This window comes from Pseudophryne corroboree, chromosome 12, assembly GCF_028390025.1.
Source record: "Pseudophryne corroboree isolate aPseCor3 chromosome 12, aPseCor3.hap2, whole genome shotgun sequence".
Lineage (NCBI taxonomy): Eukaryota > Metazoa > Chordata > Amphibia > Anura > Myobatrachidae > Pseudophryne > Pseudophryne corroboree.
Window position 1 is genome coordinate 143,658,128 of NC_086455.1, and position 18,740 is coordinate 143,676,867.

At 47.5% G+C, this 18,740-nt stretch overlaps 1 protein-coding gene across 22 annotated transcripts in view; it reads left to right on the forward strand.

The window, feature by feature from the left end:
• The window catches only part of GPHN (gephyrin), a 615,912-nt gene that overhangs the window by 306,308 nt on the left and 290,864 nt on the right, over positions 1-18,740 (forward strand). For all 22 annotated transcript variants that reach the window (XM_063948135.1, XM_063948129.1, XM_063948127.1 and 19 more), the window contains exon 7: positions 15,113-15,385. In XM_063948135.1, the coding sequence (XP_063804205.1) occupies positions 15,113-15,385 (273 nt within the window). The remainder of the gene's footprint in view (positions 1-15,112; positions 15,386-18,740) is intronic.

Sequence of the window (18,740 nt, forward strand, 5' to 3'; positions counted from 1 at the left end):
TAACATATTTGGGGAGATGAATCATAAATAGTGCTAACATTCTAAAGTAGTTTCTATAAAATGATCGATAGAAGCTGGTTACTATGGGCAACTTCTCTACTTGTCCACTTCTCCCCTCGTCAGAAGATACATGTTCCCCTATATGCATCCAGAATACACCTGTCCCACAGCCCAACATCTCCCAGTGGTTTTGGCTGTACAAACGGATAGCTTGAAATTATGACATTAGGCTGCTCCTACTAACAATAAAAGTTGTATATAGTAAATAAAACATATATATTATTTTTTATTGCTGCCATCTATTTTATGTTTAGCACACAATTTTATTTTTAGTAAATATAGAAATGTTAAGCAGCAAAAATAAATAGATAAATATGGTAGCAATACAGTACTTTGTTGTACTCTTAAGACTTCAGGATAGTGGTTGTTTTGTTAAACTATTGTCTTCCAATGTCTCCATTTCTCATAGCTGGTCACAAGTTCCCTTGTCCATTAGGCTTCATGCCCACTAGGAACAGTTATGACTGTTTCTAAGTTAGTACTTAGTTGGTCATTCCGAGTTGTTCGCTCGCTAGCAGTTTTTAGCAGCCGTGAAAACGCTATGCCGCCTCCAACTGGGAGTGTATTTTAGCTTAGCAGAAGTGCGTACGAAAGGATCGCAGAGCGGCGGCATAATTATTTTGTGCAGTTTTAGAGTAGCTCAAAACCTACTCAGCGCGTGCGATGACTTCAGACTGTTCAGTTCCTGTTTTGACATCACAAACATGCCCTGCGTTCGCCCAGTCACGCCTGCGTTTTTCCTGGCACGCCTGCATTTTTTTGAACACTCCCTGAAAACGGTCAGTTGCCACCCAGAAACGTCCACTTCATGTCAATCACTCAGCGGCCAGCAGTGCGTCTGAAAAGCTTCGCTAGACCTTGTGTGAAACTACATAGTTCGTTGTAATAGTATGACGCGCGTGCGCATTGCACCGCATACGCATGCGCAGAAGTGCTGTTTTTTTGCCTCATCGCTGCACCGCGAACGAAAGCAGCTAGCGATCAACTCGGAATGACCCCCTTAGTCAGTACCCATTGAACTGGGTATGACATTGGAAGTCATTAGGTCCAACATCAGATAACATATTCTCGATTCCATGTGTATGGTGGTTTATGCTAACGACCCCAACGTGGAGATAGGTGAATCCAAAACATAACGGGGACACACATATTAAGGATTTTATTTAAATATATTAGGGTGAAGATTTGGGAAAGATGACACAGGTACAGTATATCACAGATAATAATTTACTAATAATTAGTAAAGCTCAGTATTATACCCTTCACACACCTGTTACTGTATAATAAACATACTATAAGCTGTCCCTATTGAATCTATGTATTGATATCTGTAAATTTTAAAGTAGTGTAATATAACAATTCAATTTGAATACAATAGGTACTGTGTAATACTAATCCCTATTATACAAAGCATGTAACATTTCGTTGATGAGCAATAAGTCCTTTGTGAATTGATAACACTGCTTAAGACTCTAAACTGTTCTGTACCGGCTAAGTTCTGTTACCGATATCAGATATAATTCCATAATGGCCCTCACTGTTCAGTTTCCAAATGTAATTTCCGCTTATGTTTCCCAGTGTTATTTATCAGCTTTTATCTGAATGTTTGTAGATTGTAAGTCATCCTGGCCAGGACATATTTTGATCACAATTTTTAAGATACAGTGAGTCATTCAGTTGTAGCTCTCATCTGCGTCTGCTTAGAATTAGTATGGAGGGAGCTGTAAAGAAAGACTCTGTGTTGGGGCACGCTTGAAGTATTAGAAAATATTAAAACTTAACTTTTAATTATATACTATATAAAAGAATTGATACACTGAAAAACACACCACATATGTAAAACACAGTTATATATGGCACCTCCACATCCAATGGTGTGAAATATTTTTTAAATGATATCAAAATAATTACTTACAGAATTCAAATAATCAATTATCTATTATTTAATATCAGTTAATTGTGCCTTTGTTTCCACTTTTGCTGGATATCTATTAAAACTCCAGTTTCAAAAATCTTCACCTCAGGCGCATCCTATATATTTTGATTATTTGAATTCTGTAAGTAATTATTTTGATATCATTTAAAAAATATTTCACACCATTGGATGTGGAGGTGCCATATATAACTGTGTATTACATATGTGGTGTGTTTTTCAGTGTATCAATTTTTTTATATAGTATATTATTTCTCTGACGTCCTAGTGGATGCTGGGACTCCGTCAGGACCATGGGGATTAGCGGCTCCGCAGGAGACAGGGCACAAAAATAAAAGCTTTAGGACTAGGTGGTGTGCACTGGCTCCTCCCCCTATGACCCTCCTCCAAGCCTCAGTTAGGTTTTTGTGCCCGTCCGAGCAGGGTGCAATCTAGGTGGCTCTCCTAAAGAGCTGCTTAGAAAAAGTTATTAGGTTTTTTATTTTCAGTGAGTCCTGCTGGCAACAGGCTCACTGCAACGAGGGACTTAGGGGAGAAGAAGTGAACTCACCTGCGTGCAGGATGGATTGGCTTCTTAGGCTACTGGACACCATTAGCTCCAGAGGGATCGAACACAGGCCCAGCCATGGAGTCCGGTCCCGGAGCCGCGCCGCCGACCCCCTTGCAGATGCCGAAAAGTGAAGAGGTCCAGAAACCGGCGGCAGAAGACTTTTCAGTCTTCATGAGGTAGCGCACAGCACTGCAGCTGTGCGCCATTGTTGTCAGCACACTTCACACCAGCGGTCACTGAGGGTGCAGGGCGCTGGGGGGGGGCGCCCTGGGCAGCAATGATAATACCTTGTTCTGGCTAAAAATACATCACATATAGCCCCTGGGGCTATATGGATGTATTTAACCCCTGCCAGGTCTCACAAACACCGGGAGAAGAGCCCGCCGAAATAGGGGGCGGGGCCTATCTCCTCAGCACACAGCGCCATTTTCCTGCACAGCTCCGCTGCGAGGAAGGCTCCCAGGACTCTCCCCTGCACTGCACTACAGAAACAGGGTAAAAAAAACAGAGAGGGGGGGCACTTTTTTGGCGATATTGATATATTAAGCTGCTATAAAGGAAACAACACTTCTGTAGGGTTGTTCCTATATATTTATAGCGCTTGGGTGTGTGCTGGCAAACTCTCCCTCTGTCTCCCCAAAGGGCTAGTGGGGTCCTGTCTTCGATAAGAGCATTCCCTGTGTGTCTGCTGTGTGTCGGTACGTGTGTGTCGACATGTATGAGGACGATGTTGGTGTGGAGGCGGAGCAATTGCCGGTAATGGTGATGTCACCCCCTAGGGAGTCGACACCGGAATGGATGGCTTTGTTTATGGAATTACGTGATAATGTCAGCACGTTACAAAAATCAGTTGACGACATGAGACGGCCGGCAAACCAGTTAGTACCTGTCCAGGCGTCTCAGACACCGTCAGGGGCTGTAAAACGCCCTTTACCTCAGTCGGTCGACACAGACCCAGACACGGACACCGAATCTAGTGTCGACGGTGAAGAAACAAACGTATTTTCTCTAACGTCCTAAGTGGATGCTGGGGACTCCGTCAGGACCATGGGGAATAGCGGCTCCGCAGGAGACAGGGCACAAAAATAAAGCTTTAGGATTAGGTGGTGTGTACTGGCTCCTCCCCCTATGACCCTCCTCCAAGCCTCAGTTAGGTTTTTGTGCCCGTCCGAGCAGGGTGCAATCTAGGTGGCTCTCCTAAAGAGCTGCTTAGAAAAAGTTTTTAGGTTTTTTATTTTCAGTGAGTCCTGCTGGCAACAGGCTCACTGCATCGAGGGACTTAGGGGAGAGAATTTCAACTCACCTGCGTGCAGGATGGATTGGATTCTTAGGCTACTGGACACCATTAGCTCCAGAGGGAGTCGGAACACAGGTCTCACCCTGGGGTTCGTCCCGGAGCCGCGCCGCCGACCCCCCTTACAGATGCTGAAGATTGAAGGTCCGGAAACAGGCGGCAGAAGGCTCTTCAGTCTTCATGAAGGTAGCGCACAGCACTGCAGCTGTGCGCCATTGTTGTCACACACTTCACACCAAGCGGTCACGGAGGGTGCAGGGCGCTGCTGGGGGCGCCCTGGGCAGCAATATTTAATACCTTTATGGCAAAAGAATACATCACATATAGCCATTGAGGCTATATGTATGTATTTAACCCATGCCAGATATCTAAAACTCCGGGAGAAAAGCCCGCCGAAATAGGGGGCGGGGCTTATTCTCCTCAGCACACAGCGCCATTTTCCTGCTCAGCTCCGCTGTGAGGAAGGCTCCCAGGACTCTCCCCTGCACTGCACTACAGAAACAGGGTAAAACAGAGAGGGGGGGCATTTTTTGGCGATATTTTGATATATTTAAGCTGCTATAAGGAACAACACTTATATAAGGTTGTTCCCATATATATTATAGCGCTTGGGTGTGTGCTGGCAAACTCTCCCTCTGTCTCCCCAAAGGGCTAGTGGGGTCCTGTCTTCGATAAGAGCATTCCCTGTGTGTCTGCTGTGTGTCGGTACGTGTGTGTCGACATGTATGAGGACGATGTTGGTGTGGAGGCAGAGCAATTGCCGATAATGGTGATGTCACCCCCCAGGGAGTCGACACCGGAATGGATGGCTTTGTTTATGGAATTACGTGATAATGTCAGCACATTACAAAAATCAGTTGACAGACACCGTCAGGGGCTGTAAAGCGCCCTTTACCTCAGTCGGTCGACACAGACACAGACACTGAATCTAGTGTCGACGGTGATGAAACAAACGTATTTTCAAGTAGGGCCACACGTTATATGATCACGGCAATGAAGGAGGCTTTGCATATCTCTGATACTGCAAGTACCACAAAAAGGGGTATTATGTGGGGGGTAAAAAAACTACCTGTAGTTTTTCCTGAATCAGAGGAATTAAATGATGTATGTGATGAAGCGTGGGTTAACCCAGATAGAAAAGTGCTAATTTCAAAGAAGTTATTGGCATTATATCCTTTCCCGCCAGAGGTTAGGGCGCGCTGGGAAACACCCCCTAGGGTGGATAAGGCGCTCACACGCTTATCAAAACAAGTGGCGTTACCGTCTCCTGATACGGCCGCCCTCAGGGATCCAGCTGATAGGAGACTGGAAACTACCCTAAAAAGTATATACACACATACTGGTGTTATACTGCGACCAGCCATCGCCTCAGCCTGGATGTGCAGTGCTGGGGTCGTCTGGTTGGATTCCCTGACTGAAAATATTGATACCCTGGATAGGGACAGTATTTTATTGACTATAGAGCAATTAAAGGATGCTTTCCTTTATATGCGAGATGCTCAGAGAGATATTTGCACTCTGGCATCGAGAGTAAATGCGATGTCCATATCTGCCAGAAGGAGTTTATGGACGCGACAGTGGTCAGGTGATGCGGATTCCAAACGACATATGGAAGTATTGCCGTATAAAGGGGAGGAATTATTTGGCGTCGGTCTATCGGATCTGGTGGCCACGGCAACTGCCGGAAAATCCACCTTTTTACCTCAGACCCCCTCCCAACAGAAAAAGACACCGTCTTTTCAGCCGCAGTCCTTTCGGTCCTATAAGAACAAGCGGACAAAAGGACAGTCATATCTGCCTCGGGGCAGAGGAAGGGGTAAGAGAGGGCAGCAAGCAGCCCCTGCCCAGGAACAGAAGCCCTCCCAGGGTTCTGCAAAGCCCTCAGCATGACGCTGGGGCCTTACAAGCGGACTCAGGAGCGGTGGGGGGTCGACTCAAGAATTTCAGCGCACAGTGGGCTTGCTCACAGGTGGACCCTGGATTCTGCAGGTAGTATCTCAGGGTTACAGGTTGGAATTCGAGAAGTCTCCCCCTCGCCGGTTCCTAAAGTCTGCTTTGCCAACGTCTCCCTCAGACAGGGCGACGGTATTGGAAGCCATTCACAAGCTGTTTTCTCAGCAGGTGATAGTCAAGGTACCCCTCCTACAACAGGGAAAGGGGTATTACTCCACGCTATTTGTGGTACCGAAGCCGGACGGCTCGGTAAGACCTATTCTAAATCTGAAATCTTTGAACCTGTACATACAAAAATTCAAGTTCAAGATGGAGTCACTCAGAGCAGTGATAGCGAATCTGGAAGAAGGGGACTTTATGGTGTCCCTGGACATAAAGGATGCTTACCTGCATGTCCCAATTTGCCCTTCACATCAAGGGTACCTCAGGTTCGTGGTGCAAAACTGTCATTATCAGTTTCAGACGCTGCCGTTTGGATTGTCCACGGCACCTCGGGTCTTTACCAAGGTAATGGCCGAAATGATGATTCTTCTGCGAAGAAGAGGCGTATTAATTATCCCTTACTTGGATGATCTCCTGATAAGGGCAAGGTCCAGAGAACAGCTGGAGGACGGAGTAGCACTAACCCAACTAGTGCTGCAACAACACGGGTGGATTCTGAATTTTCCAAAATCCCAGTTGACCCCGACGACACGTCTGCTGTTCCTGGGAATGATTCTGGACACGGTTCAGAAAAAGGTGTTTCTTCCGAAGGAGAAAGCCAGGGAGTTATCCGAACTTGTCAGGAACCTCCTAAAACCAGGGAAAATGTCTGTGCATCAATGCACAAGAGTCCTGGGAAAGATGGTGGCTTCTTACGAAGCGATTCCATTCGGCAGATTCTACGCACAAACTTTTCAGTGGGATCTGCTGGACAAATGGTCCGGATCACATCTGCAGATGCATCAGCGGATAACCTTATCGCCACGGACAAGGGTGTCTCCTCTGTGGTGGTTGCAGAGTGCTCATCTGTTAGAGGGCCGCAGATTCGGCATACAGGACTGGGTCCTGGTGACCACGGATGCCAGTCTGAGAGGCTGGGGAGCGGTCACACAGGGAAGAAACTTCCAGGGAGTATGGTCAAGCCTGGAGATGTCTCTTCACATAAATATACTGGAGCTAAGAGCGATTTACAATGCTCTAAGTCTGGCAAAACCCCTGCTTCAGGGTCAGCCGGTGTTGATCCAGTCGGACAACATCACGGCAGTCGCCCACGTAAACAGACAGGGCGGCACAAGAAGCAGGACAGCAATGGCAGAAGCTGCAAGGATTCTTCGCTGGGCGGAAGATCATGTGATAGCACTGTCAGCAGTATTCATTCCGGGAGTGGACAACTGGGAAGCAGACTTCCTCAGCAGACACGATCTACACCCGGGAGAGTGGGGACTTCATCCAGAAGTCTTCCACATGATTGTGAACCGTTGGGAAAAACCAATGGTGGATATGATGGCGTCCCGCCTCAACAAAAAACTGGACAGGTATTGCGCCAGGTCAAGAGACCCTCAGGCAATAGCTGTGGACGCTCTGGTAACACCGTGGGTGTTCCAGTCAGTGTATGTGTTCCCTCCTCTGCCTCTCATACCAAAAGTACTGAGAATTATACGGCAAAAGGGAGTAAGAACGATACTAGTGGCTCCGGATTGGCCAAGAAGAACTTGGTACCCGGAACTTCAAGAGATGCTCACGGAGGATCCGTGGCCTCTACCTCTAAGACGGGACCTGCTTCAGCAGGGACCGTGTCTATTCCAAGACTTACCGCGGCTGCGTTTGACGGCATGGCGGTTGAACGCCGAATTCTAAGGGAAAAAGGCATTCCGGAAGAGGTCATTCCTACACTGGTAAAAGCCAGGAAGGAGGTGACTGCACAACATTATCACCGCATTTGGAGAAAATATGTTGCGTGGTGTGAGGCCAGGAAGGCCCCCACGGAGGAATTTCAACTGGGTCGATTCCTACATTTCCTGCAAACAGGATTGTCTATGGGCCTCAAATTGGGGTCCATTAAGGTTCAAATTTCGGCCCTGTCGATTTTCTTCCAGAAAGAATTGGCTTCAGTTCCTGAAGTCCATACTTTTGTAAAAGGAGTACTACATATACAGCCCCCGGTTGTGCTCCCAGTGGCACCGTGGGATCTTAATGTAGTCTTGGATTTTCTCAAATCCCATTGGTTTGAGCCGCTCAAATCGGTGGAGTTGAAGTATCTTACATGGAAAGTAACCATTCTACTGGCCCTGGCTTCAGCCAGGAGAGTATCAGAATTGGCGGCTTTATCATATAAGAGCCCATATCTGATTTTCCATACGGACAGGGCAGAACTGCGGACGCGTCCTCATTTTCTGCCTAAGGTGGTGTCAGCGTTTCACCTGAACCAGCCTATTGTGGTGCCTGCGGCTACTAACGATTTGGAGGATTCCAAGTTGTTGGACGTGGTCCGGGCATTGAAAATATATATTTCAAGAACGGCGGGAGTCAGAAAGTCTGACTCACTGTTTATATTGTATGCACCCAACAAGATGGGTGCTCCTGCTTCTAAGCAGACGATTGCTCGTTGGATTTGTAGCACAATTCAACTTGCACATTCTGTGGCAGGCTTGCCACAACCTAAATCTGTCAAGGCCCATTCCACAAGGAAAGTGGGCTCATCCTGGGCGGCTGCCCGGGGGGTCTCGGCATTACAACTCTGCCGAGCTGCTACTTGGTCAGGGGCAAACACGTTTGCAAAATTCTACAAATTTGATACCCTGGCTGATGAGGACCTTGAGTTCTCTCATTCGGTGCTGCAGAGTCATCCGCACTCTCCCGCCCGTTTGGGAGCTTTGGTATAATCCCCATGGTCCTGACGGAGTCCCCAGCATCCACTTAGGACGTTAGAGAAAATAAGAATTTACTTACCGATAATTCTATTTCTCGTAGTCCGTAGTGGATGCTGGGCGCCCATCCCAAGTGCGGATTGTCTGCAATACTTGTACATAGTTATTGTTACAAACAAATTCGGGTTGTTATTGTTGTGAGCCGTCTGTTCAGAGGCTCCTACGTTTGTCATACTGTTAACTGGGTTCAGATCACAAGTTATACGGTGTGATTGGTGTGGCTGGTATGAGTCTTACCCGGGATTCAATATCCTTCCTTATTGTGTACGCTCGTCCGGGCACAGTATCCTAACTGAGGCTTGGAGGAGGGTCATAGGGGGAGGAGCCAGTACACACCACCTAATCCTAAAGCTTTATTTTTGTGCCCTGTCTCCTGCGGAGCCGCTATTCCCCATGGTCCTGACGGAGTCCCCAGCATCCACTACGGACTACGAGAAATAGAATTATCGGTAAGTAAATTCTTATTTTCCAGTAGGGCCACACGTTATATGATCACGGCAATGAAGGAGGCTTTGCATATCTCTGATACTGCAAGTACCACAAAAAGGGGTATTATGTGGGGTCTGAAAAAACTACCTGTAGTTTTTCCTGAATCAGAGGAATTGAATGAAGTGTGTGATGAAGCGTTGGTTAACCCCGATAGAAAACTGCTAATTTCAAAGAAGTTATTGGCATTATATCCTTTCCCGCCAGAGGTTAGGGCGCGCTGGGAAACACCCCCTAGGGTGGATAAGGCACTCACACGCTTATCAAAACAAGTGGCGTTACCGTCTCCTGAAACGGCCGCCCTCAAGGATCCAGCTGATAGGAGGCTGGAAACTACCCTGAAAAGTATATACACTCATACTGGTGTTATACTGCGACCAGCCATCGCCTCTGCATGGATGTGCAGTGCTGGGGTGGTTTGGTCGGATTCCCTGACTGAAAATATTGATACCCTGGATAGGAACAGTATTTTATTGACTATAGAGCAATTAAAGGATGCTTTTCTTTATATGCGAGATGCTCAGAGGGATATTTGCACTCTGGCATCGAGAGTAAGTGCGATGTCCATATCTGCCAGAAGAAGTTTATGGACGCGACAGTGGTCAGGTGATGCGGATTCCAAACGGCATATGGAAGTATTGCCGTATAAAGGGGAGGAATTATTTGGGGTCGGTCTATCGGATTTGGTGGCCACGGCAACAGCCGGGAAATCCACCTTTTTACCTCAGGTCCCCTCCCAACAGAAAAAGACACCGTCTTTTCAGCCGCAGTCCTTTCGTTCCTATAAGAACAAGCGGGCAAAAGGACAGTCATATCTGCCCCGAGGCAAAGGAAAGGGTAAGAGAGTGCACCAAGCAGCTCCCTCCCAGGAGCAGAAGCCCTCCCCGGCTTCTGCAAAGCCCTCAGCATGACGTTGGGGCTTTACAAGCGGACTCAGGGGCGGTGGGGGGTCGACTCAAGAATTTCAGCGCACAGTGGGCTCACTCACAGGTGGACCCCTGGATCCTGCAGGTAGTATCTCAGGGTTACAGGTTGGAATTCGAGAAGTCTCCCCCTCGCCGGTTCCTAAAGTCTGCTCTGCCAACGTCTCCCTCAGACAGGGCGACGGTATTGGAAGCCATTCACAAGCTGTATTCTCAGCAGGTGATAGTCAAGGTACCCCTCCTACAACAGGGAAAGGGGTATTATTCCACACTATTTGTGGTACCGAAGCCGGACGGCTCGGTAAGACCTATTCTAAATCTGAAATCTTTGAACCTGTACATACAAAAATTCAAGTTCAAGATGGAGTCACTCAGAGCAGTGATAGCGAATCTGGAAGAAGGGGACTTTATGGTGTCCCTGGACATCAAGGATGCTTACCTGCATGTCCCAATTTGCCCTTCACATCAAGGGTACCTCAGGTTCGTGGTGCAAAACTGTCATTATCAGTTTCAGATGCTGCCGTTTGGATTGTCCACGGCACCTCGGGTCTTTACCAAGGTAATGGCCGAAATGATGTTTCTTCTGCGAAGAAAAGGCGTATTAATTATCCCTTACTTGGACGATCTCCTGATAAGGGCAAGGTCCAGAGAACAGCTGGGGGACGTAGTAGCACTAACCCAAGTAGTGCTGCAACAGCACGGGTGGATTCTGAATTTTCCAAAATCTCAATTGACCCCGACGACACGTCTTCTGTTCCTGGGAATGATTCTGGACACGGTTCAGAAAAAGGTGTTTCTTCCGGAGGAGAAAGCCAGGGAGTTATCCGAACTTGTCAGGAACCTCCTAAAACCAGGAAAAGTGTCTGTGCATCAATGCACAAGAGTCCTGAGAAAAATGGTGGCTTCTTACGAAGCGATTCCATTCGGCAGATTCCACGCACGACCTTTTCAGTGGGATCTGCTGGACAAATGGTCCGGATCGCATCTGCAGATGCATCAGCGGATAACTTTGTCTCCACGGACAAGGGTGTCTCTTCTGTGGTGGTTGCAGAGTGCTCATCTGTTAGAGGGCCGCAGATTCGGCATACAGGACTGGGTCCTGGTGACCACGGATGCCAGTCTGAGAGGCTGGGGAGCGGTCACACAGGGAAGAAACTTCCAGGGAGTGTGGTCAAGCCTGGAGATGTCTCTTCACATAAATATACTGGAGCTAAGAGCGATTTACAATGCTCTAAGCCTGGCAAAACCCCTGCTTCAGGGTCAGCCGGTGTTGATCCAGTCGGACAACATCACGGCAGTCGCCCACGTAAACAGACAGGGCGGCACAAGAAGCAGGAGGGCAATGGCAGAAGCTGCAAGGATTCTTCGCTGGGCGGAAGATCATGTGATAGCACTGTCAGCAGTGTTCATTCCGGGAGTGGACAACTGGGAAGCGGACTTCCTCAGCAGACACGATCTACACCCGGGAGAGTGGGGACTTCATCCAGAAGTCTTCCACATGATTGTGAACCGTTGGGAAAAACCAAAGGTGGATATGATGGCGTCCCGCCTCAACAAAAAACTGGACAGGTATTGCGCCAGGTCAAGAGACCCTCAGGCAATAGCTGTGGACGCTCTGGTAACACCGTGGGTGTTCCAGTCAGTGTATGTGTTTCCTCCTCTGCCTCTCATACCAAAAGTACTGAGAATTATACGGCAAAGGGGAGTAAGAACGATACTCGTGGCTCCGGATTGGCCAAGAAGAACTTGGTACCCGGAACTTCAGGAGATGCTCACGGAAGATCCGTGGCCTCTACCTCTAAGACGGGACCTGCTTCAGCAGGGACGGTGTCTATTCCAAGACTTACCGCGGCTGCGTTTGACGGCATGGCGGTTGAACGCTGAATTCTAAGGGAAAAAGGCATTCTGGAAGAGGTCATCCCTACCCTGGTAAAAGCCAGGAAGGAGGTGACTGCACAACATTATCACCGCATTTGGAGAAAATATGTTGCGTGGTGTGAGGCCAGGAAGGCCCCGACGGAGGAATTTCAACTGGGTCGATTCCTACATTTCCTGCAAACAGGATTGTCTATGGGCCTCAAATTCGGGTCCATTAAGGTTCAAATTTCGGCCCTGTCGATTTTCTTCCAGAAAGAATTGGCTTCAGTTCCTGAAGTCCAGACTTTTGTAAAAGGAGTACTACATATACAGCCCCCGGTTGTGCCCCCAGTGGCTCCGTGGGATCTTAATGTAGTTTTGGATTTTCTCAAATCCCATTGGTTTGAGCCACTCAAATCGGTGGATTTGAAATATCTTACATGGAAAGTAACCATGCTACTGGCCCTGGCTTCAGCCAGGAGAGTGTCAGAATTGGCGGCTTTATCGTATAAAAGCCCATATCTGATTTTCCATTCGGACAGGGCAGAACTGCGGACGCGTCCTCAGTTTCTGCCTAAGGTGGTTTCAGCGTTTCACCTGAACCAGCCTATTGTGGTGCCTGCGGCTACTAGCGATTTGGAGGATTCCAAGTTGCTGGACGTTGTCAGGGCATTGAAAATATATATTTCAAGGACGGCTGGAGTCAGAAAATCTGACTCGCTGTTTATACTGTATGCACCCAACAAGCTGGGTGCTCCTGCTTCTAAGCAGACGATTGCTCGTTGGATTTGTAGCACAATTCAACTTGCACATTCTGTGGCAGGCCTGCCACAGCCTAAATCTATCAAGGCCCATTCCACAAGGAAGGTGGGCTCATCTTGGGCGGCTGCCCGAGGGGTCTCGGCATTACAACTCTGCCGAGCAGCTACGTGGTCGGGGGAGAACACGTTTGTAAAATTCTACAAATTTGATACCCTGGCTAAAGAGGACCTGGAGTTCTCTCATTCGGTGCTGCAGAGTCATCCGCACTCTCCCGCCCGTTTGGGAGCTTTGGTATAATCCCCATGGTCCTGACGGAGTCCCAGCATCCACTAGAACGTCAGAGAAAATAAGATTTTACTTACCGATAAATCTATTTCTCGTAGTCCGTAGTGGATGCTGGGCGCCCATCCCAAGTGCGGATTGTCTGCAATACTTGTACATAGTTATTGTTACAAAAAAATCGGGTTGTTATTGTTGTGAGCCGTCTGTTCAGAGGCTCCTACGTTTGTCATACTGTTAACTGGGTTCAGATCACAAGTTGTACGGTGTGATTGGTGTGGCTGGTATGAGTCTTACCCGGGATTCAAAATCCTTCCTTATTGTGTACGCTCGTCCGGGCACAGTATCCTAACTGAGGCTTGGAGGAGGGTCATAGGGGGAGGAGCCAGTGCACACCACCTAGTCCTAAAGCTTTTATTTTTGTGCCCTGTCTCCTGCGGAGCCGCTAATCCCCATGGTCCTGACGGAGTCCCAGCATCCACTACGGACTACGAGAAATAGATTTATCGGTAAGTAAAATCTTATTTAAAAGTGAAGTTTTAATATTTTCTAATACTTCAAGCGTGCCCCAACACAGAGTCTTTCTTTACCTATCTCTCCATACTAGTATACACTACTGACTCTGGGAGCACCACCAACCCAAGATATTATTGATACCCACTCCAGGGATCACCTACACAATATATCGTTGGGAGTTTCAGGGCAATATGGAATCAAGCCCCTTGAACAAATTATAGAATCCAGTGCGGGACCAAACAAACCCTTTTCAGTGTATCTGCTTAGAATTAGTAAGTATTATGGTCGGACACTGCTCTCCTGGTCTAGGTTGGCCTAGAAGATACTCATTGGGAAACTTTGGCTCTATGTTAACAGGTTGTCGTTTGTCACGGAAAGCCTCTCTTGACATCTCAGGTGGTTGCTGTCTCTGGTTTCAATCTGTGATCCTCCCTACTGTAATCTTTAATCTCACTCCTGTACTGTCACTGTGTTCTGTATTTTCCTTTATATTCCCTCCCTGCTACAGTACTTTCCCTATCTATGCTTTATCCCTCAATTCTTCCCTGTTATTATTTGTTGTTGTGTTATTTGCCCTGGACTCCTTGCTCTTTTATGTGTTTTGATCTCATTTTATGGGAGGTCATGTTCAGTATGGTTTAATTTTGTAGATAATATAAATTAGGATTTATTTTCTGGGAATTTAGTGTTCATTCTAGCACCCTGCACCTAATCAGTGAGGAGGACATATTTTAATTTTTATGTGCAAAATGTTCTACCTGATGTATATCGCTGCAGCTACTTAGCTGTAGCGATATATCACATCTAAAATGTTGCCATTCAAATTTAAAATATGCCCTTCTCACTGATTAGGTACAGGGTGCTAGAATGAACACTAGGCGTATTTAAAACACCATATATTGAAATTGGCAGTAATCCTCTATCCACTTATCCTGCTCTGTGTGGATGTGCGAGGTAGAAATTGTTTTGAAATGTTTGTAATTACACAGCAGTGTCACAATGTCAAAGAGTTAAAAGCAAGTAGTATAGAATAGAGGACATATTCTGCGGTCTACAACACTACAGATGTCACAGAATGCCTAATCCAAAGTCATTTCATTTCAATAGAAGTGGTCTGTCAAATGCTTCATTCATTGGTTTCTCACCTACTCCTCTAGTTTCTCACCTGTTCCTCACTTGTTCCTTTCTGGTTCCTCCCTTCATCATCACTGGTTCCTCATCTGATCCTCACTGGTTTCTCATCTGATCCTAAAAGATTTGTTACCTAATCTTCACTGGTTTCTCATCTGATCACTGGTTCCTGTCCTGTTCCTCATAGGTTCTTTATCTGTACCTCACTGGTTTTTCACCTGACCCTCATTAGTTTCTTACCTGACCTTCACTGGTGTCTCACCTGACCCTCATTAGTTTCTTACCTGACCTTCACTGGTGTCTCACCTGACCCTCATTGGTTCCTCACCAGTTATTCATGATTAGCAATACCATGAATTGGATACTTGACCCATGTGTAGAGACAGGTAGGCTTCAAACACACATTTTGTCCAGCAACAAAGCATTTCATGCTAGGTATGTTTGTTTTTTTCTCTACAGGAGTGCTTTCAATTTATACTGCCAGCCCTACCTCACGCTATAGACCTTTTAAAGGATGCAATTGTAAAAGTAAAAGAAGTCCATGATGAGTTGGAAGATTTACCATCTCCGCCACCTCCACTCTCTCCACCACCAACGACAAGCCCTCATAAACAGACAGAAGATAAAGGGGTGCAGTGTGAGGAAGAGGAGGAAGAGAAAAAAGACAGCGGTGTTGCATCAACAGAAGATAGTTCCTCTTCGCACATAAACGCAGCAACAATTGCAGCAAAGGTGAGATAAGGTTGTAAGTAACATACCTAGCGTGTTGTATGAGATACTTTAACACACTTTATGCTTGGATAATTATTTTTCTCTAACGTCCTAGAGGATGCTGGGACTCCGTAAGGACCATGGGGATAGACAGGCTCCGCAGGAGACATGGGCACTTTAAGAAAGACTTTGACTCTGGGTGTGCACTGGCTCCTCCCTCTATGCCCCTCCTCCAGACCTCAGTTTGATACTGTGCCCAGAGGAGATGGGTGCACTGCAGGGAGCTCTCCTGAGTTTCCTGCTAAGAAAGTATTTTAATTAGTTTTTTTATTTTCAGGGAGCACTGCTGGCAACAGACTCCCTGCATCGTAGGACTGAGGAGAGAGAAACAGCCCTTCTTCTCTGAGTTTCAAGGTCCTGTTTCTTAGGCTACTGGACACCATTAGCTCCAGAGGGAGTCGGAACACAGGTCTCACCCTGGAGTTCGTCCCAGAGCAGCGCCGCCGTCCTCCTCGCAGAGCCAGAAGATAGAAGCCGGGTGAGTATGAGAAGAAAGAAGGCTTCAAAGGCGGCAGAAGACTTCGTGATCTTCACTGAGGTAACGCACAGCACTGCAGCAGTGCGCCATTGCTCCCATACTCCTCACACACTCCGGTCACTGTAAGGGTGCAGGGCGCAGGGGGGGCGCCCTGGGCAGCAATATTAACCTCTATTATGGCATAAACACATATATACATGTACAGCTGGGCACTGTACATGTATATAAAGAGCCCCCGCCATATTTTTTAATCATTTGAGCGGGACAGAAGCCCGCCGCCGAGGGGGCGGGGCTTCTCCCTCAGCACTCACAAGCGCCATTTTTCTCCACAGCACAGCGCTGAGAGGAAGCTCCCCGGACTCTCCCCTGCTTACTGAGGTGACAGTGGGTTTTTCAAGAGGGGGGGGGGGGGGGGGCACATAATTGGCGAAAAACAAGTTATTTCAGCGCACCTGGGGAAACATTCTGTGTTTTGCCTGGGTTATATAGCGCTGGGGTGTGTGCTGGCATACTCTCTCTCTGTCTCTCCAAAGGGCCTGGTGGGGAACTGTCTTCAGATAAGAGCTTCCCTGTGTGTGTGGGGTGTGTCGGTACGCTTGTGTCGACATGTATGAAGTGGAAGGCTCACCTAAGGAGGAGGGGGAGTGTATGAATGTCAGATCTCCGTCGGCAGCGCCGACACTGGACTGGATGGAAATGTGGAATGTCTTGAGTGCTAATGTAAATTTATTACACAAGAGATTAGACAAGGCTGAGGCCAGGGAACAGTCAGGTAATCAGACCATGCCTGTCCCTGTGTCACCGGGACCTTCCGGGTCTCAGAAGCGCACATTGTCCCAAATAATGGACACAGATACCGACACGGATTCAGACTCCAGTGTCGACTATGAGGAGGCAAAATTACAGCCAAAAGTGGCTAAGGGCATTCGATATATGATTATTGCAATAAAAGATGTTTTGCATATCACGGAGGAACCCCCTGTCCCTGACAAGAGGGTACACATGTATAAAGAGAAAAAGCCTGAGGTCACTTTTTCATCCTCGTATGAGCTGAGCGAGCTGTGCGAAAAGGCTTGGGAATCTCCAGACAAGAGGCTGCAGATTCCCAAAAGGATTCTTATAGCGTATCCTTTCCCGCAAACGGATAGGATACGATGGGAGTCTTCTCCTAAGGTGGACAAGGCTTTAACACGTTTATAAAAAAAGATAGCGCTGCCATCACAAGATACGGCTACCCTCAAGGATGCTGCTGATCGCAGACAGGAGGTTACCATGAAGTCCATTTACACACATTCAGGTACAATTCTTAGACTGGCAATGGCGTCGGCCTGGGTTTGTAGTGCTGTCGCAGCATGGACAGACTCCTTATCTACGGAATTTGAGACCCTAGATAAGGATACCATTTTAATGACCCTAGGGCATATAAAAGATGCTGCGTTATATATGAGGGAGGCTCAAAGAGACATTTGTTTGCTAAGTTCCAGAATAAACGATATGTCTGTTTCTGCTAGGCGAGTCTTATGGACCCGACAGTGGACGGGTGATGCCGACTCAAAGAGGCATATGGAGTCTTTGCCTTACAAAGGTGAGGAGTTATTTGGAGAAGGCCTCTCGGACCTCGTCTCCACAGCTACGGCAGGTAAATCGAATTTTTTGCCTTACTTTCCCTCACAGCCTAAGAAAGCGCCTCATTATCAAATGCAGTCCTTTCGTTCGAATAAAAGCAAAAGAGTACGAGGATCGTCCTTTCTTGCCAGAGGTAAGGGCAGAGGAAAAAAGCTGCACACAGCTAGTTCCCAGGAACAGAAGTCCTCCCCTGCCTCTGCAAAATCCACCGCATGACGCTGGGGCTTCCCTGTGGGAGTCCGCTTAAGTGGGGGCACGGCTTCGACTTTTCAGCCACATCTGGGTTCATTCACAGGTGGATCCCTGGGCAATATAAATTGTTTCTCAGGGATACAAGCTGGAATTCGAAGAGGTGCCTCCTCGCCGGTTTTTCTAATCGGCTCTACCTGCGTCTCCCTCAGAGAGGGAGTTAGTGTTGAATGCAATACAAAAATTTTATCTTCAACAGGTAGTGGTCAAGGTTCCTCTACTGCAGCAAGGAAAGGGTTATTACTCAACCCTGTTTGTGGTTCCGAAACCGGACGGTTCGGTCAGACCCATTTTGAATTTAAAATCCCTGAACTTATACTTGAGAAAGTTCAAGTTCAAGATGGAATCGCTCAGGGCGGTCATCGCCAGCCTGGAGGGGGGGGGGGGGGGGGGGATTTTATGGTTTCCCTGGACATAAAGGATGCATACCTTCATGTTCCAATATTTCCTCCTCATCAGGCGTTCCTGAGATTTGCTGTACAGGATTGTCATTACCAATTTCAGATGTTGCCGTTTGGGCTTTCAACGACCCCGAGGATTTTCACCAAGGTAATGGCGGAAATGATGGTGCTCCTGCGCAAGCGAGGGGTCACAATTATCCCATACTTGGACGATCTCCTCATAAAAGCGAGATCTCGGGAGAAGTTACTGGACAGCGTGTCTCTGTCTTTGAAGGTGTTACAGCAACACGGCTGGATTCTCAATATCCTGAAGTCACAGTTGGTTCCTACGACGCGTCTGACCTTCTTGGGCTTGATTCTGGATACAGACCAGAAGAAGGTTTTTCTTCCAATGGAAAAAGCTCAGGAGCTCATGACTCTGGTCAGGAACCTATTGAAGCCAAAACAGGTGTCAGTGCATCACTGCACTCGAGTCCTGGGGAAAATTTTGGCATCGTACGAAGCCATTCCCTTTGGCAGGTTCCATGCGAGGACCTTCCAATGGGACCTACTGGACAAGTGG